The sequence below is a fragment of the Salvia miltiorrhiza genome, chromosome 3 (assembly GCF_028751815.1).
Source record: "Salvia miltiorrhiza cultivar Shanhuang (shh) chromosome 3, IMPLAD_Smil_shh, whole genome shotgun sequence".
NCBI lineage: Eukaryota > Viridiplantae > Streptophyta > Magnoliopsida > Lamiales > Lamiaceae > Salvia > Salvia miltiorrhiza.
Genome location: NC_080389.1, coordinates 58651337 through 58673881, shown reverse-complemented (window position 1 = coordinate 58673881; position 22545 = coordinate 58651337). Strand labels below are relative to the sequence as shown.

Sequence of the window (22545 nt, the reverse complement as noted above, 5' to 3'; positions counted from 1 at the left end):
AGGGCTAAACCCAACTAGTCATCTATAAATAGGGCTCTTATGCACAGAAATGGGGGATCACTTACTCTCTTCACTTGTACTCACAACTCTTCTCCAATAATAAAAACTCTATCATTTTAGTGCTTTATCTCACTTATCCATGTGAATTATTTATGAACACATCAAATTTACACAAGTAAATAAAGAAATTTAAAGACAACATGATGATGGAGTCGAACCCTGAATCTCAGGCCTTGAGTATTAATCACTTATTGTGTGTGTTGGCCAAGCGGTAAGGGGTTAATGCCTAAGGCCAAAGGTCTTGGTTCGAGTCCCCTGTGGCGCGGCCATTTAATTTCTTTATCTAATATTGTAAATAAATTTATCAAAAAATAAAAATAAAAATAAATAATACTTTTGGTAGTGTTTTTGGAAAGGGCAAATTTTAACTTTTATATACAAATATATAAATTGTATATCTTCCCGCATGAACAAATTATCATCTATAGTATATTTATTTAATATGGATGTAATTTTGCAGATTAAAAATATCTTATGACAATTAGTTCGCATTCATTATCGCATATATAATTTTATTGTAGATATAAATTTGAAATCACCTATTAGTACTATTAGGCCAACACATTGCAATCTAAATGATAGTACTTTTGGTAGTGTTTTTGGAAAGGGCAAGGTATAATTTTTATATACAAATATATAAATTGTACATCTTCTCCGCATGAACAATTTCCATCTATGATTATATTTATTTAATATGGATGTTAAAAATATCTTATGACAGTTAGTTCGCATTTATTATCGCATATATAATTTCATTACAGATATAAATTTGAAATCTATATTCCAAATTCAAAATTAGTATTTTATTTTTTGGAATTATAAGGGTATTTATTATATAAATAAATAATTAACTTGTACGCAGGTGAGACCTCTACACCACGCAAATGTGTGAAAACTACCGTTACACCACACAAATATGGTAAAATTAAAACTCCCCGCACACAGGTGAGACCGTTGTCCACAAAAAAATGAAAAAAATATCAACATAAAAGTGAGAAAATTATTCGCATGCACGCGACTTTTTATAAAAAAAAGTCTTTGAGTGCCTCAATTTTGCACTTAAGCTATGTCTTATTGGCATCAAAACTAGTACTTAAACGTCTATATTTGTGGCTAAAAGAGTAAATTATGGCTATATATTAAACACATATATATTAAAATTAAATTGACGCCACATAAATATAATCATGTAAAAACCGATTTTTTATGAAGGTGTCCAAGACACCGGGTGTCCAAAATTCACTCCTCTATCACTAAAGCAAATCAAACACGTTGACATCTATCAAGTAAAATATAATTGTAATGAGTAAAATTTGTAGTCCATTTAAACAAAATATTTTAGATCCCATTAGTTTATTTAATAAAAAAAATACTAACAATTATTTAATTGTCAATATGTCCGGACGCAGGATTAGCATGATCAAATGAGTAAAATCTTAGAAAATTGAACTAGCCTGTAATGGGCAAAATTCGTATAGCTCATTTAAATAAATATTCGTAGTCCAAATAATCAGCTTAATCCAAAAATCGAGTTAAAATTAATCCGGCCCATACACCAAATCATTAAGGCCCAATCACACCAAACCCTAGAAAGAGTAGCGACTTAGAAGAGAAGACAGGTCAAGGAGACGATCCCGGAAATGTCGGAACAAATAGGGTTTCGCGGACGTCCCAGAAAACCCTAGCCATCAAGATACCACAGTATATAAGAAAATGAACGAGGTCACTCGACCTATCCAATCATTCACGCTCTAACACATTCTCTCCGCCTTCTCTCCTCACGCGCACTACTCCGCCTCCACGCTCTCAATCTAGGAGATCCCAGCGACCAGTTGATCCAGGACGCCCCGGCGACCCCGGCTGATCGCTGAACGACTCTCTGATCCACCAACCCGATCGATCCGATCTAGTCGTTCTTCTTAATATATTTCAATTATTTTTAATACGATTTCTTCTACTGTTACTGACTTGAGCGTCGGAGGCTCTTCCATCGACACCCCCACCGGTGTTCCTAGAAGGGCTCTAACGTGTCTGTGGTTTCAGGTTGCTAGTGCCCACCGTCCAGGACGACCCCGACGTCCTTATATGTAGTTGTTGGACGTACCCCCAACATAGCCCAATCCACAACTTTAGGGGCTCAGTTTGTTATACACTTATGCATGATAAAAATGTGATAGATACCTATAATACTTTATGTTATTTGTTTTAAAAATTATTTTCTTTTTAAAATAATGATTAATTATCTATATATATATATATATATATCACATGTGAGATGTGTGATCCATAACACACACAAAATTTAGATTTTTTAAACATAACATTGATATCTAATAAATTAGTAAATATTTGAGTAAAAAATATCATACATTATTTCATAACAAGTAACAAATGAGTCCTAAGATTATTTTATTTATTTTTATTTTTTTAGGAGAGCCCTAAGGTATTAAATCGTATCAATTTTGCCAATCTCTATCTGTTTAACATGATAGATTTAGGAGTTTTTTCCCCCTCTTTTTTGCTATTTCTATTGAAAGAAAAGGAAACAATGAGCTTGAATCATAGACACACCATTAATATGTTTATTATTGGAACCCAATCTGACACAAACCAAGAGCTTTGATTCATTTTTGTTTCGACAATTCCTCTAATTAGGACATTTGTAAAAGCATCTGCAATGATAGAAATCCTTGTGATTTGGTGCAGCTAAACACTCAGCGCGCACAAAATGATTTCCCGCATAATACTTGCATCTCTCATTACATATAGAAGGATCCTCGACTTCACACGTATCTCCAATATCCAATTGACATGTTGCTCCAATACAACCTAGAAAAACTCGAAAACAATTTGAAAAAAAAAATAATAATAAATAAAACAAAGTTTCATTTTCATTTACCAAAAAAAAAATAGTGATTTTTCATTATTAGGATATAAAAACTAAGGATTGTTTTGTAGAATATTGTACAGTACCTGAGATGAGAGCAGAACAAAGGATGCCAGCCACCAGCAACAATTTGAATAGCTTAGCCATTTTATTTTATGTAGAAATGTTTTTTATGGCGTGTACGTAATATAAGTAGAGAGCGGGGAAAATATGGTAATCGCAACTCAGATGGAAAATAAGATTACAAGAATCGAACTACTGGTATTTTGAGATACCTATAATATAATCTATCTATCCATACTATAAAAAGTTATTTTTCAGTTAGAAATCAATTTTAAAATTAAATGACAATTTTATAATGAGTAATGCTATTCATACATATTATGTATATACTCCCTCCGTCCCAAACGAAATGTCCTATTTCTTTTCGGTATGGAGATTAAGAAATGTGTATAAAGTAGATAAAGTGAGTTGGTAAAAAATATTTAAATATTAAGTATAGAGAGAGTGTGTATTGCCAAAAAAGGAAACAGAACATTTCGTTTGGGACAGCTCATGGAAAACATGACATTTCGTTTGGGACGAAGGGAGTACATAATAAGACATTTTAGTCATTTTCTTTACATAATTATTAATACTTAATTAATGCTAATTATCTGATATAGTGTTTTACATATATACCCTGAATCGATAGTTTAGGTAAAAATGAGTAAAGTCAAAGTTGTATCTTTACACAATAATTAAAGATCTTTTTACGATAAATATATTGTACTAATTAATTAACTAACTCACTAAGTTTAATTATGTTTTACTAATTATTTCATTTTCATTTTTCCTTTTGATTGAAAGATTTCGATCAGAAAATTAAATTTTACTTATTTTGATTATTTCAAATTTTTAGTTACATTTATTTGATAAAAAAAATGAATAAAAATAAAAGAAAGATAAAACCTGGCAAAAACCATAATAAATGACTAAAGTTAAAAGTTAAGGAAAAAAAATAAAGTAATGACAATGTTGGGAAAAAAAAATTAAACTAATAATCGTATATGATTAGTCTATTTTCTTCTTCTTCTACGAGCTTCTATGTTGGTTTTGGTCCTAAAGCCAAAATGATTTTGATATATTTTTTTTATCTTAAATAATAAATCACATGATTTCATTATAAATGTTTCCAACAATTTAATCAATAATCTTGATTTATTTCTTTTTTTTCACCTATAAATAATAGTTTATTCATATAAAATATATAATTTTATAAGACATATTATGTTTGAATTATTAATAAAAAAAACTTACTTAATGTCATTATCATCTATAGTTAACTATTTTTAATTCAAGATTTTTAATATTATTTAAAAATTTCCATAAATTTATTAATTTATCAATTAAAAATGATAGCAATAATAATAATAATAATAATAATAATAATAATAATAATAATAATAATAATAATTACATTATTCTAATCATAGAGATACAAAATACAAAATTATAGTTGAAAAGGAAAAAATATAACTATAAAAAATTAAATTATAAAATATTGGGGACAGGGGTGTTCGCGGTTTGGTTTGGTGCGGGTTGACATCAAAACCAAACCAAAGCGTAAAATACGGTTTGATATTTTTTTTTAAATCAAACCAAACTATATTAGTATCAAAACCATTTCAAACCAAACTGTCTTAATGTGATTTGGTTTTCGATTTTTTATATATTTTTTACTTTCTTGTTTCAAAGTAATCAAATAACCTTCAAAAATAATAAAAATAAAATACTATTGAATATATAGCCGAAACATACTAGAAACTATTCTAATACATAAATGAAATGACTTTATGTGTATTTTAAGAATAAGAATAAAATAATATAACACCTTTTGCAAAAAATCAAGAAGTTGTATAAACTTCACATCTTCAACTTGTGTGATAGAATCCACAATCCAACATGAACATTGTATGAAACAAAATATGGCAATAATTAATAGCATATAAGGAGTAATATCTATTTATGTACACCATTCCTTGCATCTTTCATTTTTAACATAGAAAAACATAACTACGTATATAAGTGTGCAACAAATAATAATAATAATAATAATAATAATAATAATAATAATAATAATAATAATAATAATAATAATAATAATAATAATAATAATAATAATAATAATAAATGATTTACGGTTTGGTTTTGTCTATAATTTTTAAAAACCAAACCTAAACCGTAAATCATATTTTTTTAAAATTATAAACCAAAACAAACCGCACAAAAACGGTTTGATTTAATTTGATCTACGGTTTAAACCAAATTGTGAACACCTCTAATTAGGGACATTGTAACTTAATTATCCATATAGTGATATATTTTTTTTAAAAAAATATATGATAATTAAGTCCTAAAAATTATTATATAATGATTTAAAAATATAAATATAAAGATAAAGTTTTAACCTTTGCTTTCGAAACCCCCCCCCCCCCCCCCCCCAAAAAAAAGCAATACAATTTATATTTGGGTATAGCAATACATTATAAATGTACATTTTTGTTTTGTTTTTTTGTTTTTTTTGTTTTTTTATGTATCTTATCATTTTATTAGTTATTTGATATTGGGCAATGTGGTTAACGTTGTGACATTATTCTCACAATTATAGTGATTTTTCTTTCAGTCACTAATTAATTTATTTCAATTTGACTAATATATTCTAATACTTTATAATATAACATATATATAGTATATTGAAAAGCTAATATTCTAAAATTGTTAAATTCAACTAATTATAAAATATTTAATATGCATATCAAATTAATAATCACGACAAGAACTTTAATTTTATATATTTTATGTAAATATTTGATTAAAACTTTAAAAGTTATATTTATTTAAAGATTGAAATTTAATATAAGTATACAAATATAAATATGACAAATGAGTTATATTTATTTAAATATTGAAATTTAATATAAATACAGCTTGTTTTTATCACTTAATTATTTACTATAACTACATATGATGTTTTATCTTAATTTTTGCATAAATCATATGAAAAAAAAAAGATTTATTCAAAAAATGTAATGCATATCTGCTATTTTATTTTATTTGTATATATCATGCAATCTAATTATATATTGCCTGCAAAATGTGATGTGTATCTTCTTTTTCTTTTTCTTTTTAAGAGAAAAGGAAAATATCTTCATTACATGTGTTATTATATTTTCTGCATAAAACACATTTTATCGTGTTTATGATAAAATTGAATTATGGATTGCCTAAAACACATTTTCTATTGGATAATATCAATCTTAAATTAGACAAAATTGATTATATATAGGGAGAGGTTTAAAAAAGAACCACTAAATAAAAGAAGAACGAAGAACCATCTTCAGCCATTCGATCATCGATCATCAAGATCTACGGTAGATGCATCATCTTGTTGGATGAATGCAGATACTGAGTTCGAATCCTGAAGGGAGCAATTTTTTTATTTTTTTAAGTGTATTAATTTTAACAAATGCATTAATTTTTACAGTGGATGCATTAGATTTGATAGTTCTCACGTTCGCACAAATAATGTAGTTCTCTTTAGAACCACACCATATATATAAATAGCTAGACTTACGAATTTTATTTAAATTTTGCATAGTGTTGTTGAAGGAATGGATTTCTGTTGTGTTTTATAATATATCTTTCTACAATGATAAGAATCGCCCAAATTTTTCTATAGATAAAAAAAATGAGGCAGAGAAAATTTAATAGAAGAAAAAACCAAAGAAAAAAAATGAAAGATGGTTGAGCTGATATGATTTGGAAAAAATCTTAAGTTTTGGAGAAGTGGGTTATTCGGTATGATTTGGAGAAATTTTGAGTTTTGGAGAAGTGTGACATGAATATATGATTTGAATTTAATTAGTTGTAGGTAATTTAGGATTTGATTTGCATAGAATTATTTAGTTACCATAAATATTGAATAATTAAGGACATATAAGGAATACTTTAAAATATTAAGAACCGAACCAGAGTATATTGAACCAGATCAAATCGGATTAATTTATAGGGGCATTATGTATATACATAGATTTATTCTTTTATAATTATAGTAAAATTGAAAGTTTATTTGTAAATTATATTTTTTTTTTCTAAAATTGTGAAATTCGACTACTTATAAAATATTTAATATACACATCAAATTTGACATAAAATATTTTATGTAAATATTTAATTTAAAATGTAAAAGTTATAGTATTTATTTAAAGATTATCTCTTACTATTTCTCATCTTTTTTGAAAAAATATATTTTCAATTTTTTTCATTTTTAGCTTTTTTTTTGTCTTTACATAGTTGTGAATTAATTTTTTTGTCTTTTTATTTGTACAATATTCTAGTCAAATATATTCAATTAAAATTGTTTGTAATTATATTTATAAATATAATAATTGAATTAATATTAATTTTATATAAATGTATAAATATAAAAATATTTTTATGTAATCTCCTAGTATATTGCATGGAATGCAAATGTTAATGTTATAATTAATTGAGATTCATTAAATATATTCCAATGATCACAGTTGACAACTTTTAATTCGAAAATCAAGGTGACAGATAAATCTTGCAGTAAAATTTAATTGCTCGTCATTATGACCGGAAGATACATTACTAAATAGGGTTATTGGCTCTTAAATACACCAACTTTGGGGGTAGTTTGGTTTTGCACATGAACTTTGAAAGGTGTAAAAAAATACATGAACTTTAATGTTGTTGCAATTTTATCACAAATTCAAATATTAGATATTCAAACTCTATAAAAATCTTACGATTTACGGATTTAGAGATGTCTTATACGATATCTTTTACAGATGTCCTATATGATGTATTTTTTTTAAAACATCCGCTGAATACACGTCGATATTTCGACTTGCCACGTCATCTTTAATTTGAGAAAAAAATGAATTTATGACATCGTATAAGACATTTGTAAAAGATATCGTATAAGACATCTCTAAACTTGTAAATCGTAAGATTTTTATGGAGTTCAAATATCTAATATTTGAATTTGTGATAAAATTGCTACAACATTAAAGTTCATGTATTTTTTTACACCTTTTAAAGTTCATGTGCAAAACCAAACTAACCCCAAAATTGGTGTATTTAGGCGCTAATAACCCTACTAAATATAACTGAAGTATACCAACGATTTCCACTTATCCAAATGATTTCCACTTATCCAAATGTCAGATTTGAAAATAATGTCAATAAATGCATATTTGTAATACAAGATACATATTGATATGAATAGCTAAATTTTATAAAGAATTAATCCTAATAACTTGCATACTAATTAAATCAATACAAATTAATTACTCATATTCAAATAAAATGAAAATAAGTTTGACCTCAAGCAAAAACCTCTCGCTCACCTTTCTCACTTAAGTTTGGCCTTATCCGCAACCATAATTTTCTTTTTGGAGCTGAAAAACCATAAGTTAATTTAACATTCACTTTTTTTAATCACTCCTGCGCAGACGGAACATCTACACCACACAAAGATATAAAAATAACTACACGTAAATGAGACCACTATCTACATAAAAGTGAAAAAACTATCCACACAAAAATGAAAAAAACGAAAAATAATCGCACGTAAATAAGACCACTACGCAGGCAGGATTGAACCCAAGACCTTTCGCAATGGAGAGTCTTTGAATACCTCAATTTTGCCACTTCTATACCTCATTGACGTTAATTTAAGATATGCATAATCGTTGTCATTTCTATTGTAGGTATGTGTTAACGTGCCCATGCTGATGTAGTGGCCACACTAACAAGAGATTAATCAATAATAAGATCATTAGTGTGCCATGTGCATGTGTTGGTTTAACGGTAGGTGGTTAATGTCTAAGAATTGAGATCCGTGATTCGAGTCCACCATCATGCGATATTAATTTTTTTATATTTACTTGTGATTTATCAAAAAAAATCATAAGATCATCATATTCGATTCTAATTAAAACTACTGTTAATCATATCTTAATTTTTAGTCTCATTGCCATAAATAAATTTATACTATACTAAAAAACAAAGATTTCAATTTGAAATCAATCTCAAGTTGATTTCAAAATTGAGTAATACTGTAATTATAATAAAATTGAAGATTTATTTGTAAAATATTTTTTTCTTGTTATTTTTTTCTTTATCTTCTTATTTTTTATTTTAATTTTTTCTAAAATTATGAAATTCGATTAATTATACTCCATCCGTCCCATTACAAAGATCTCATTATTTTTTGTCACAAAAATTAAAAAATGTGTAATTAATAGATAAAATGAATTGATAGAAATTATTTAACTCTTAATTTTTTTTTTCATTTTCTACAAAATAAAATTTAACTCTTGTTCATTCCTCATTTTCATTATATCGGTGGATAATATTTGGAACAACGCACCCTAACTGATACCTTTATTTTACGGATACATCCGAGAGCAAAACCATCAATTTCTCTTCTAAGTTCACGTCCACCATTTCCATTTCCAAGCACATGATTTTATATATATTTATATAGATTTAGCACACGTTTAATTGCGTATTTTTAATGATTGGAAATGGATTCAATTAATTGAATCCACTACTTGATGTTTGATTTGGGTAATGAGTTAATCTTTATCTTTATTTGAGGGTAATCCAATTACCAATTTGTTACCCTTCAAAATAGAGGGGAAACAAAAAAAATGGAATCCTTTGCTTATGATTCATTTTCATTGTTAAATAAAACACTTAATAAAAGTAATAATTATTGTTACCATTTACTCTTTTATTTGATTTCATTCCCTTACTTGAACCAAACGAGCACTAAATAAATAAGATCTATAACTTAAAACGAATTGTAATATACGAGCTTCACGATTCTTCATGTCCGCCATGTACCAAATCATGAAAATTGATGGATCTATACTTTTACAAAAAATAAAATAAAAAATATGATTACGTCTTCAACGATTAACATTTGAAGTTCAATACATGTAAATTTAATTAATTCTTTTACATATGGGCCCAACCGTGAAGCTCACAAGTTATAGATACAATTAATTTAATTATAAGTTTTATTTAAAAACTAATAAACAGAAAAAGTAAAGCAAAATAAAATTTATGCAAATTACTTTTCCATATTATGTTACAACAACATGATTTTATTCAAAATTTGAGTATCACATATAAAAAGTCAAAATAAATGCATCGCAGAAGGTATAGCACCATCCCCATTATAATATAAAGTATATTCTATTCGCAATTTCAAGACAGTATATGTTAAAGTTGAGTCCCATAACTGAATCAATCCATTTTTCTTCTTCCCATACTCTGATCCTACACCTCGCACTCGCACAATTTCCAGTATTCTGATCGCAAATTCCCCCTCATCCTCATGGCAGCCTCCATACGCCTCCGACGTCTCGGCGCCGTCGCCGCCGTCGCCGGCGGTGCCTACTTCACCGTCCTCAGCAACCCTCAAATCGCCGCCAGCGACCGCGCTCCCGCCCTCACCAATGTCAAGCAGAGAATCGCGGACCCCTTCGCCGCCGTGCCGTCGCGCGCCGTCCAGGAGTCCGCCTTGATCGGCTCCAGCGCCGCTAACCCCCTCGACATCCTCGTCATCGGCGGCGGGGCCACCGGCTGCGGGGTCGCTCTGGATGCCGCCACGCGGGGGCTTCGCGTCGGGCTTGTGGAGAGAGAGGATTTCGCGTCCGGCACTTCCTCGAGGTCTACCAAACTCATTCATGGAGGTCTGCGTTTTTTTCAATTTTGTGTTTACCTGGTTTTCTGCGTTGAGTTGTACCTTGGGGAGTGAGAATTGTACCGTGTTAGCGTATGAGGTGAGGTGAGGTGAGGCGAGGATGCATTGATCACTTTTGTTTACTGTCATGGAGCATCTGTGACAGTGTGCTAAAAGTAAGAAGTTACTCCGTTCTTTCACGTGAACAAAAACTGAAATTTATTACCTACAGCTAAAAATTTGTAGCTTCTTTTAGCTTGTTTATAGTAACAGAGATGGTCTGTGTGTTGAATGCAAACTTAATCTCGTACACTAGCCTTAAAAACGTTAAGGTAGAAGTGATCTAGGCTTCAATTGCTCACCTAATTAGTCAAATGCTTTTGTATTAGTACATTGATGCTGTTGCACACTTTTACTCTGGAAAACTTAAGCGTTGGCTATTAGGTGTTAGTGAGAATTTTGTAGTGCAACAACTGTTTGATTGTGTGGAATAGACAAAAACTTTTAAAGTAAATGAGATGTTAAATTTGTTTCCAAGAGATAAGCAACTGGGAGGTTTGTGGAATACAGGATTTACTTCCATCCACTATAGATTAAGCCAACTTATAATTTAATTTCTTGGTGGACTTACCAAACTATTGTGTGTGGAGGAGAGACCGTCTAGAGTCCCCCCACCCCTTTTTAATCTGGTACTTATTCGCCTAACTATTGCACTTAATGTATGCTTGCAAACTGATAAGAGGATATTGGCCTAATGAGAAGATTCTTACAGAAGCTGCCTGTTTGATTGTTTCTTAGTTTAGTTTGTTAAACTTAAAATCCGTACTTTATCCTTTATTGCTGCCGCTGCATCATTTTAAAGTTATATTTTACATTTTGTCTATTACTCACTTTTAAATCCTTGATTTCCATTAGTTTGGATGACAATCTTTTAAATTTTGGCCTTCCTTGTTTATGTCCTTTGTTCTCTACTATGACTTTGGAGGACCCATAATATGTTCTAAACATTCATTCATTTCAGGAGTTCGTTATTTGGAGAAAGCTGTTTTTAACTTGGATTATGGGCAGTTAAAGCTGGTTTTCCATGCTTTAGAGGAACGCAAACAAGTTATTGAGAATGCCCCCCACCTTTGCAATGCTTTACCTTGTATGACACCATGTTTTAGCTGGTTTGAGGCAGTGTACTACTGGATGGGTTTGAAAATGTATGACCTGGTAGCTGGTAGGCATTTGCTCCACTTGTCAAGATACTATTCAGCTCAGGAGTCTGTCGAACTCTTTCCTACTTTAGCAAGAAAGGGAAATGATCGGAGTTTGAAAGGAACTGTTGTTTATTATGATGGACAGATGAATGATTCACGTTTGAATGTTGCATTAGCGTGTACGGCTGCTTTAGCAGGTGCTGCTGTAGTGAATCATGCTGAAGTTATATCCTTTATTAGGGATGACGGTACTGGGCGGATAATAGGAGCTCAGATTAGAAATAATTTAACAGGTATCTATTCACTTTCACTTAACTATTAGCATTTATATCTCGGAGTCTTGATTTATTTATTTATTTTATGACATGTTCACACATGATCAGTTCTCAGATGAAGTGTTGAGCATCTTTTGCTTGATCTGTGGTGCACATTGCCTCTGATGGACTTTACACGTCATCATGACATTTTTTTCTGAGCTTTTATATTTATTCACACAGCAGACTCTGCATGAATATCTGTGTAGGAAGCTATAACATATTTTCCGTTGTAGTTTTGATGCATATGCACCTGAGAGAGACTGGAAAGTGGATTTTTCTATCTCCTTGGGATCTTTGAGTCCCTTTCCTCTATTTTCTTTACTCAGAGGCATTCCTGAATGCTGACTCTAATGTTGTTTCTGCATCTGAAGTCTCACCGTTATTTCATTTGCTGCAATTGATTTGGTGTTTTATGATTTGCTTTGTCAACCTGTGCAGGCAATGAGTTTGATACATATGCCAAAGTTGTAGTAAATGCTGCTGGTCCCTTCTGTGATTCTGTCAGGTTGATGGCAGACAAAGAAGCAAAGGAAATGATCTGCCCAAGCAGTGGTGTCCATATAGTGCTTCCCGATTACTATTCTCCAGAAGGAATGGGCTTGATTGTTCCCAAGACCAAGGATGGCCGTGTTATCTTCATGCTTCCATGGTTGGGAAGAACAGTTGCTGGCACCACTGACTCGAACACCTCTATTACAATGCTACCAGAGCCGCATGAGGATGAGATTGAATTTATATTGGATGCCATTTCTGATTATCTTAATGTTAAGGTTTGTGAATCACCATATGCTTGAATGTCACATTCCAATCAATCTCAGCTTACCTATTTAACTTTATGGTTTGTTTGTGTTTACCATTCCCCTTTTTCAGATTACCAAGAAATTCAGCCTCTTTTCTTCTTTCACAATTTTGGGCTTCTCCGGAAATTGTTGCTAGTTTGCTAAATAATTTATCCCATTTTATTTCTTTCACAGCTAATCAATTTCTTCTTCTTTCTTTTGGTTCAGCTGTGGAGATGTAGGGGAAGAATATATTGAGAATAATAAATGCCAATATATTCCAAATTAGACTTTAACATCCTCATATGCTAGTTTCCATATTTTGCTGCTCGCTAGATGCACCGACATTAATGTGGATACTATGCTCTGGTAGCTCAGGCACAGTTTCCTAATAGAGTGCTACATTTAATAGTGGTCGTGAATGCTTAACTTTTTTACCTATTTGAGTTGGTTTATTTTTTGACTTGAAATTTACAATTTGACTTATTTTTATTTTCGTGTTCGAGCTGCTTAATATATTTTGAAAATTGTAAGATCCAGTGGAAGTGCTAGATCAGATGATCAAATTGGAATTCTGCTTCATGCACATGATAGCTTTGGTTCTCTTATTTTTGGTTATCTAGTTTGTAAGATATCCTTAGAGTAAACTTATCTGTTTTGGTTGGTTGTATGATCTATTTAGATAATTCGTGAAGAGTCTTTACGCTATGGCTTTATTCACGTCCTCGGGAGTATAAGGAATTATCAATGTCGTTTTTGTTGAATATTCCTATTTAAAGCTTGAAGAACTTTTAATCTGGGTGGAATTTGTTAGTGAAAGGTGCATGAGTGATGACTCTCCTTTTATTTTGCCGTCTCTCTCCAGCCTTATTATTGTTCAATCAATATTTTTCAAGGGCAGATGTAATATTTAAGAATGATTTTAGGTAAGGCGCACGGATGTCTTGTCTGCTTGGAGTGGCATTCGACCATTGGCTGTTGATCCTAGAGCCAAAAGCACTGAGAGCATTTCCAGGGATCACGTAGTGTGTGAAGATTTACCTGGTTTAGTCACAATCACTGGTGGGAAGTGGACTACATATAGAAGGTAAATCAATCAGTTGCATAATAAAGTGACTGAGCATATCAATATTTCCACTTAGGTTTTTGATTATGTATATCTCGCCAGTTTACAAGCATGACAAGTGATATATATCTCCTCTCTTTTCAACCATTCATCTATGCTTAATCCTTCAATTATTAGATTTTGGCAGTAAGCAGTTGTTTACTTACCCAAATCAATTCCAGTATGGCAGAGGATGCTGTTAATGTAGCTATCAAATCTGGAAAGTTGAGCCCAGCAAGCAAGTGCGTGACTTACGACCTACGGCTTATAGGTGCCGATGGATGGGAACCCGCTTCTTTTACCATAGTAGCCCAGCAGTATGTGCGCATGAAGAGGTCATATGGTGGGAAGGTTGTTCCTGGTGTAATGGACACTGCTGCAGCAAAGCATTTATCACATGCTTATGGCACTTTTGCTGAACGAGTAGCTGCTATCGCTCAGGTTTACTGGTCCTCTATGATTTTGCTTATACTCATATTGCCTAGATTCCTGCAAACATCCTGAAGAATATACGTGTTGCATAGTTTTTGAAACGTGGATAGGCTTTTGACATCACTCTCACTCGCACATTTACTCTAGCCTAAATAGTTATTTTTATGTGAATCAGAATGAAAATTTGGGCAAGCGACTAGCCCACGGGTACCCAATCCTGGAGGCTGAAGTTGCATACTGTGCTCGTCATGAATATTGTGAATCAGCTGTCGACTTCATAGCCAGAAGGTCTCGCCTTGCCTTTCTTGACACTGATGCTGCCAGGAGAGCTGTGCCCCGTGTCATCGAGATATTGGCTTCAGAACACAAATGGGATAAGTCGAGGCAAAAGCAGGAACTGCAAAAGGCTCAAGAATTTCTGGAGACCTTCAAGTCATCAAGAAATGCTCAATTTCACGATGGCAAACATAAATAATACATGTAGGTTTGATTATTTTTTCTTCTCTTAAAATTATGATAGATAGTAATCAGAAATCATCATTTGAGCTGACTCGAAGCGTCTTCCGTATCACAGGTACACATTCTGGGAAACTTCTTCGTCCATTTTCACTACTCAAAAAGGTCCATAGTTTCTTTTTATTTTTTAATTTTATTTTTAATTTATAGTTTCTCAGTATCTTTTTTGAGGAGTTTGTCTTGGCATTTGATCTGCTGTATCACTAGAACGCTAGTGTTGCTGTAAAATGTAATTTGGGCTCCTCCCTTTCAACTTTTGCCTCTAGACACAAGATTCAAATAAAAATCAACACATCATTATTACCAAAAACATTCTTCATGATAAATAAAAGTGGATTTTTATCATGAGACAAGTGAATATTTATTTATTGCATTATTATGTAGTTGTAATATTTATTTATATTGCATCTACGGATGATTGCAACTTTTAAGGAAAGGTGTGCTAAATTGACTCTTTGGAACCATGATCTGCAGCCATTTTTGCTGTAACGTTTTCTACGATGTTCTTTGCAAATGAATTACTACTTCTTCTTTTCTTTTCTTTTTCTAAAATAAAAACATTCAGCCGTTGGTGGTCTAATTGTCAATTAACAAAAAATTCAATATTTGATACCTCAACAAAATAGGGAAAATTCTAGGTTATATATAAAGAAGCAGTTCAACGGTAACAATTTACCGACAAAATTTGAAAATTAGTTTTTATTTCAAACTAACTAGGCCTATTTTTAGGCTACCTCAATCTTATCACAATTATTTCATGTTTTAATTTTTTGCCACTAAAAGAAACTCTCTTTTCCACTAGCAAATACTCCCTGTTTGCCGTTTCCACTCTAAAAACTTTTTAGCTTTTTTATACTCCTATTTCATTTTTGTTATTTTCGTTTTCTTCTTTTTTCTTCTAAAATTTGTAATTTAACAATGATAAAATATTCAATATATATTTAATTAAAAATTATGACAAGAGTTTTAATTTAATATATATTATATTTGAAATACAATTAAAATAAAAATGTTATAGAAATTAAAAGTCTCAAACTTATTTTATTTTTATCTATTGATTTGATTTTATTTATTAAACTATATGCAAATAAATAGTTTTGTACATCTTAGAATATTATATGATACATAATGATACTCATTATCATTTATAATTACTTTTGATATTTGATGATTTATATATCTATACACATTATCAGTTAAAATTAATTAATTGGTATTTTAAAAATTGAAAAGTTAACTGTTTTCAAATTCATATTTTTTTTTATTTGAGATTATGTCGTGGATAATTTTATTTTTTTTAGATTTATGTTTGCATTAACTTATATTTAAATTATATTTAATATGTAGTATATATATATATATATATATATATATTTAAATATCATTCAATTTCGATATTGATCGTGCATCGCACGAGCGGGTGTACTAGTAAATATTTAAATGATAATTTAAAAGACAGTATAATTTAAAAGACGGACTATCTTCCAGCCTAGTGAAACATTTTATAGCCACCACAAAAATTCTTTATTTTAGGTGGCCTTTTAAGGATTTAGAATTTCTATTTTTCTAAATTCTCCATTTTATGATTATCAATCAATTAATGCAGACGTTATAATAGCATAATTCATGGTAATTAATTAAAATAAATATATAAATATATTACTTTTTATTCTTAAAAAACAAATATATAATTCATGACAATTAGTCATAAAAAATATATAAATATATTACTCTTTTTAATTCTTAAAAATAAATATATAAGTATATTATTCTTTTTTCTTCTTACAAAATAAATGTGCTAGATACATTCTTCATATTTAGACACAAGTATATATGTTCTAAACAAATTTGAGTGATTGAATCTTCACCTTATTATATGAATTCATCATCATACTCCACTGCAATCAATAATTCCGAAAATTTAAATACTAACCTCACTTTTTTAATTTGATCACCATAAAATAATGCCGAGTCAAAAATCGAGCTCCACACTAATAAAGCCTCTGTTATGGTACAACAATAATTCAATGCCTAACCACAAACCTAACTAGTCTACTGGAGTATATGAATTCTAATAAAAGTGCTTTAAAACAAACTTAACTACCTACACTTTCTGTCAACTATATGTAAACTAGTCTCAAGATATTGAAAATTTTACATAAATGTTTAATTATTCGTTTATAAGTTCTCGAGATTAGATAAATTCATTTTCAATAGTAAAGAACGAAACGTTTACTGTATCACCAAAACATTATTAATATGTATTTGTTAAAAAAACATCTTCTTTATAAAGAAAAAATGGAATAACCAATTTTGAGAAAGGGAGCGTAATCGAAAATTACTAGATTAGATATATATTAATATAGAAAACTGTTTTAAGAAAAGAAAAAGAAAATATGAACGAAAATTCTTATGTAGTGGTTGCAATCGAGAATCACGGAGTATATCTCAATAGAAAAACGAATATTTTTCAGAGATGATTGAACATATATATGAAAAAATGAATGAAAAATCATGTAACTTGATTATATTAGGGCTGCATGAATGTAATGTTTACATATAATATTGTTCTTCTAAAAAAAAAAAACATATAATCTTGTTTTTGTTTTTAAAAACATCTTTTTTGTTGAAGATATGGTAAAGCTGTATAGAGCTCGTGTCTGATATCACAATTTAATTCAATTTATTTATAAACATCACAATTTGTTTAGATCGAACTATTTTCTTTAAAATAAATAATTTTAAAAATAATGTGTAAATGAACTTGAATATGAGACCTTAATCTACCATTTACGATGGCACCGTTTTTTTTTTTTTTTTTTTTTTTTTTTTTTTTTTTTTTTGAGGGGAGATGGCACCGAAATTTATTGAGCTGTGGAATCACAAAACTGGGCTCTTAGTCAACGCTTCCATTCCACCACATGCAATCAGATTACAAAACCCCAAAGAAATAAAACTAAATTAAAGAAAATTCCACCACAGCTCGTCGGAGAGCAAAAATCAACCCCCATTTATACGCTTCGCCGTCGTCTCCCCCGCAGCTGGTCAAGTAAGATCACTCAAACATTCTTTCTTGCACAATTATTCCACACATATCTTAGCATTCACTCAAAACTCTAAATAGATATGGGAGAATTTGATTGAAAGGTGACGAAATATACTGGGCAAGAATTCAAGAAATTGTTTAGTGGTTTCTGGGTTTCTTGATTTTGTGTGAAATGGTTCGGAGGGGAAGTGAAGTGGAGCCGGCGAGGTGGGGGTCTATGGTGCTTCTGTTTATGGGTTTGGTCTCTTTCTGTATGGTCTATGTTTTCATGTCAACTGTGATGAGACCCTCGTCGTCTGGCGATTCAAAGATGAGTTCTTTAGGGTTTGGTGATGGAAATGGTGGGAATTCGGAGGTGGTGGAGGTGAGTGGAGGTGGGGGTTGTTGTAGAGGGATCCCGAAATTGGAGCTGTGGGGTGCTGCTGTCAAGTGGGGGACTGATTTCAAGTTCAATTCGTCCGAGCAGTGCTGCGAGGCTTGCAAAGCGATGTGCACGGGGAAGGACGGGCCGTGTCTATGTGATTCGTGGGTCTTCTGTGGGAATAAGGAGGCTTGTGGGGAGAAATTTGGTGAGGTTTGTAGTTCGAACTTTTTTCTTTTCTTTTCTTGTTTGTTAGTTCTGCTTAATAATGTCTTGTGTTCTTGAATGATAGTTTGGGTTGTGTTGATTATGAATTGGTGGCCTTTTTATGATTGGTTGCTGTTTCAAGAGCTTTTGGTAGATGAATTATCTTGTTGTGATGATCAATTGGCTATCTAAGAACTCAGAGCAATTTGGACTTTGTTTTGCTTCTTGTTTATGGGAGTAGTAAGTGATTATGTATTGCAAATGTCCCATGGATTTTCTGTTTTGAAGGAAAGTAGCATGCACTCATCATTTAATAAAATTTTCCCAGATTACATTAGTGATAGCGTATATTCTACAAGTCGAACTGATTGTATATGAAATGCAGGTTACAATTTAGAACGATGAGGTTTCGTACGTGTGATTGACAAGCTTCTTTCCTTTTGCTTTTGTCATTTAGTGCTGGTTAAAGAAACAAAAGGATGTCCTGCTTCCTGAAAAGCAAGATACTGGAAACAAAATAAAGTGGACATCGGGTATCATCTTTGGAAGAGGGGAGGTATGCATGATCGCCTAATGTCATGTGGTTGTTTGATGACAATTGCTCGTTACGTGGAATGCTCACCATTTTTTGTTATCACCACACGAGTTTGTGATTTTTGGTTCCTTGGATTAACAATTCGCTTCTGTTTCTTCTTGAAGGGCATTATTGCGTTAGAGACGGAGTATGGAACTCTTCACATCAAGGTAAAATCTTATGTCCTTTGTATGTGGTAAAAACTAGACTCATTTTCATCAAAACCTCAAATGTTGAGGTTATTACACTGTTTGAAGGAAATCGAGCTTCAATTCTCTGCCTGCATAATGCTTTACATGAGTTTGAAGAAAAAAAGTTAAATACTATTATCGCTTTACATGAGTTTGAAGAAAAAAAGTTAAATATTATTATCATTTTTGTGTCAAATTATCATTCCCCTGATTTGAGCAACGCCCGACTTTAGACCATAAATTAAGCAAACTGAGACAGCCGCCTGATATAATTTGTTTTAAAGTCTACCAAATACCATGTTTAAGCAAAGGCCAATCGAGTAGAAGTCTTGATTCTTGTTCAAATGCTTTATATTTTTGCAAAACTCTTCTGTCTTTGGGTTTTAACGAATTTTCTATTTTGTTCACAGCTTTTGCCTGATTGCTCCCCACATTCAGTTGCATACATGTTAGAGTTGTTGGCTCTGCGACATTGTGCAGGTTGCCATTTTTATAGAGCAGAAAGCCGGGGTCAGTTTTGGGATATTAAGGGAAACCACATAAAAGATGTAAGGCTATAACTTTTTCTTCTTATATACCTTTAAAAGAAATTCAAGTTCTTGCTTTCATAGCCATATTTTGCTACTAAGCTCAATATGGTGCCTTATGGATGCATCTCGTTTCGTATACTAGGCCTATATAAAATCTTTTGGATTACATAGGCTTATTTTTCTCGTTAAGAATCTTCAAAACTTCCTACTTTTAAACTTGTCAGGCTTCATATGGCCCTCCATTTGCTCTTATTCAAGGAACACTAGAAGCCCTAGCGGTGACATTCGACCCGATTCCATCAGAGCACTGCCCAACCATAAGAAGGGGTTCGGTGGCATGGGTTGGATCCGGCCCCGAATTCTTCATAAGCCTTGCAAATCATGAAGAGTGGCGAAATGCATACACCGTGTTTGGTTCCGTACTTCCTGAAGATATGGTGATTGCCGAGAAAATCGCTCAGCTCCCGACAAAGTCAGATGTTTGGAACAACATCAATGTCTCAGTTTTAGAGAAAACTGTACCTTTGAAGATTCAAAGAATCAACCTTGGTCACAGTGACCTAAATCTCAGCGCTGACTAGAAGGTACCTCCAACCTCTTCTACTTTATATTTCTTAAATGAAAATTAGGTTTTCTTGCAATATTCCCCTTCTTCCAAAGAAGATCTCATCCCAATTTGAATGTTGAATTTTGAATAAATTTTCATGATTCATCCCGCATCCGTTAAGTATGGGTTGAGCGATGTTGTTTATAACACTTTAGGGTGAGTTCTAACTAGGGTGTTGTAATAGAAATTGTTTCTCTATCGCCTCTCTCTCATCAAAGAATTTAAATGTTGTGTTTGATCAGTTAGATCCGAGTTGTAGATGAACATTTTGGGAGGCATAGCATAGCAGCATGATTTTGAGCATATGAAGGTGCAGCCAAAGACCAACTGTAAAGCTCTACAAATCTTCTCAAGTCTCAACAACTAGGGAAAATGGTGTTGTTTTCTTTCTTTTTTGTTTGTAGATTTGTTTTGTTTTGTTTTTGATTTTTTTTTATGGCCAACTGATATTGTACTGTTTCTAAAGAGTTGTGATTTAATAATAAAAAATAATAATGAAGTGCTAATAATGTGAAGATGCTCATTTGAAATCATTCTCGTTACCCAATCTAATCAAAACGAAATCATACTACATTGTTCTTTCTCTCTCTCTTTTTTGATATAATCAGTCGATCACACTACATAGTTAATAGCAATTGATGCTCTAAAAAAAGTTAAAGCAATTGAATTTCCAAATTTAAAATTTCAGTTTATTGGATGTATTGGAGTACGTTTCCTAAAGGATTTTCATTGGGCCCTAAATAAGTGAAGCTATTAATTGGGCCGTGTTTTGGTGTCCAATTATGAAGCCCATCTTATCTCTCAAATGATTAAATCCCTTTATCAAGTTAATAATAATAATAAGGGATGAGGTGCAAATATGCCCTTAATGTTTACTCCCAATTTAATGCAAAAATACCCTTAAAGTAACTTTTGGTGCGTAAATGTACAAATTTTCAATAAATGGTGCAATTATGCCCCTACAATTAACATAGTTCAACATCTATCAAATTTCCTTCAATTTTTTTTTTGTTTATTTATTTTTCCCTCGAAATTTTCTACAAAGAGCCAAACTAACTATGGTTTTATGGCCCATGAGGGAGTGTGATACTTTTGTGATAAAATATGTATTTGTATGTTATGTCTTTTTGGCGATCACTATGGTCTATGATGGAATATGAGCATAATATATTAGCTTATTCTTATTTTATGAGAGATTTGGATTTTACAAAACAAATGGTTTTGCTGTATGTAGTTTGTTTCGACAGAGTCATCAGTATGTGTGGGAGGTTTATTGGCAAGTTGAACCTTTTGAGATGAAACATTATATTGTGTTACGAACTTTTTTAATTTATCTCTTATTTTATCATTAGATTGGAGTTTTGCTTCGTGCATTAAATTTCATCATTTGGGTTCATGTATTAATGTACAATCATCATTACAACAAATTTCTTCATTTGGTCGGTTGTTCTTCATTACATATATATATATAAGCAATTTTTTTTAAGAAATCTTATACTCCCTCCGTCCATGAAAGAACTTCCTAGGAGGGAGTGGCACGGGTTTTAATAAAATGTTGTATAGTGTATTGAGAGTGGAGAAAAAGTTGTAAAGTGTATTGGGAATTGTGAAAAAGTATTAATAATTTATTGTGTTGTTTTAATTAATGTTATTTGAGTGGTGGGAATTGTCTTAAAAGGGGAGTATTTTTTAAGTGGTGGGGTATTGTCCCAAAATAGGAAAAAGTAGGAAGTTCTTTCGTGGACGTCCCGAAATAGAAAAATAGGAAGTTTTTTCGTGGACGGAGGGAGTATATATTTTGTTTATATCTCAATGATGATACTCTTAAGAGGATAACTGAGCTGAGCTTCCAAGTTGAATGTGAACTCAAGATTAAAAAGAGTTTTTGAAATTTGTTTTAGTTGACAATATTGATAAGAACACAGATCCTATCATCTGTATTTAAATGTTGATCTTGATATCTTGTAGA

The 22545-nt window shown here is 31.4% G+C and overlaps 2 protein-coding genes across 3 annotated transcripts; both read left to right on the top strand.

Annotated features, from left to right (window-relative positions):
* The first annotated feature begins 10176 nt into the window (after positions 1-10176).
* Positions 10177-15405, top strand: LOC131014818 (glycerol-3-phosphate dehydrogenase SDP6, mitochondrial). The gene is made up of 7 exons (XM_057942915.1): positions 10177-10719; positions 11731-12204; positions 12667-12998; positions 13934-14094; positions 14295-14553; positions 14720-15024; positions 15119-15405. The coding sequence occupies exons 1-6, from the start codon at positions 10362-10364 to the stop codon at positions 15017-15019; spliced, it is 1884 nt and encodes a 627-aa protein (XP_057798898.1). The 5' UTR covers positions 10177-10361; the 3' UTR covers positions 15020-15024; positions 15119-15405.
* A 2459-nt stretch (positions 15406-17864) lies between these two features.
* Positions 17865-21082, top strand: LOC131014817 (uncharacterized). Of its 2 annotated transcripts, none has more exons than XM_057942914.1 (7): positions 17865-18109; positions 18185-18680; positions 19132-19230; positions 19374-19418; positions 19850-19987; positions 20194-20553; positions 20823-21082. In XM_057942914.1, the coding sequence occupies exons 2-6, from the start codon at positions 18279-18281 to the stop codon at positions 20548-20550; spliced, it is 1041 nt and encodes a 346-aa protein (XP_057798897.1). In that variant the 5' UTR covers positions 17865-18109; positions 18185-18278; the 3' UTR covers positions 20551-20553; positions 20823-21082. The 2 variants fall into 2 exon arrangements, with proteins under 2 accessions (XP_057798897.1, XP_057798896.1); XM_057942913.1 differs by having other exon boundaries at positions 20819-21082.
* Positions 21083-22545: the final 1463 nt, after the last annotated feature.

Coding starts and splice junctions, on each gene's coding strand:
- LOC131014818 (XM_057942915.1), top strand. CDS start 10,362: ATGGCAGCCTCCATACGCCTCCGACGTCTCGGCGCCGTCGCCGCCGTC. Junction 10,720..11,730: donor TACCAAACTCATTCATGGAG/GTCTGCGTTTTT, acceptor CATTCATTTCAG/GAGTTCGTTATTTGGAGAAA. Junction 14,554..14,719: donor GAGTAGCTGCTATCGCTCAG/GTTTACTGGTCC, acceptor TATGTGAATCAG/AATGAAAATTTGGGCAAGCG.
- LOC131014817 (XM_057942914.1), top strand. CDS start 18,279: ATGGTTCGGAGGGGAAGTGAAGTGGAGCCGGCGAGGTGGGGGTCTATG. Junction 19,419..19,849: donor ATGGAACTCTTCACATCAAG/GTAAAATCTTAT, acceptor TTTTGTTCACAG/CTTTTGCCTGATTGCTCCCC. Junction 19,988..20,193: donor AGGGAAACCACATAAAAGAT/GTAAGGCTATAA, acceptor TAAACTTGTCAG/GCTTCATATGGCCCTCCATT.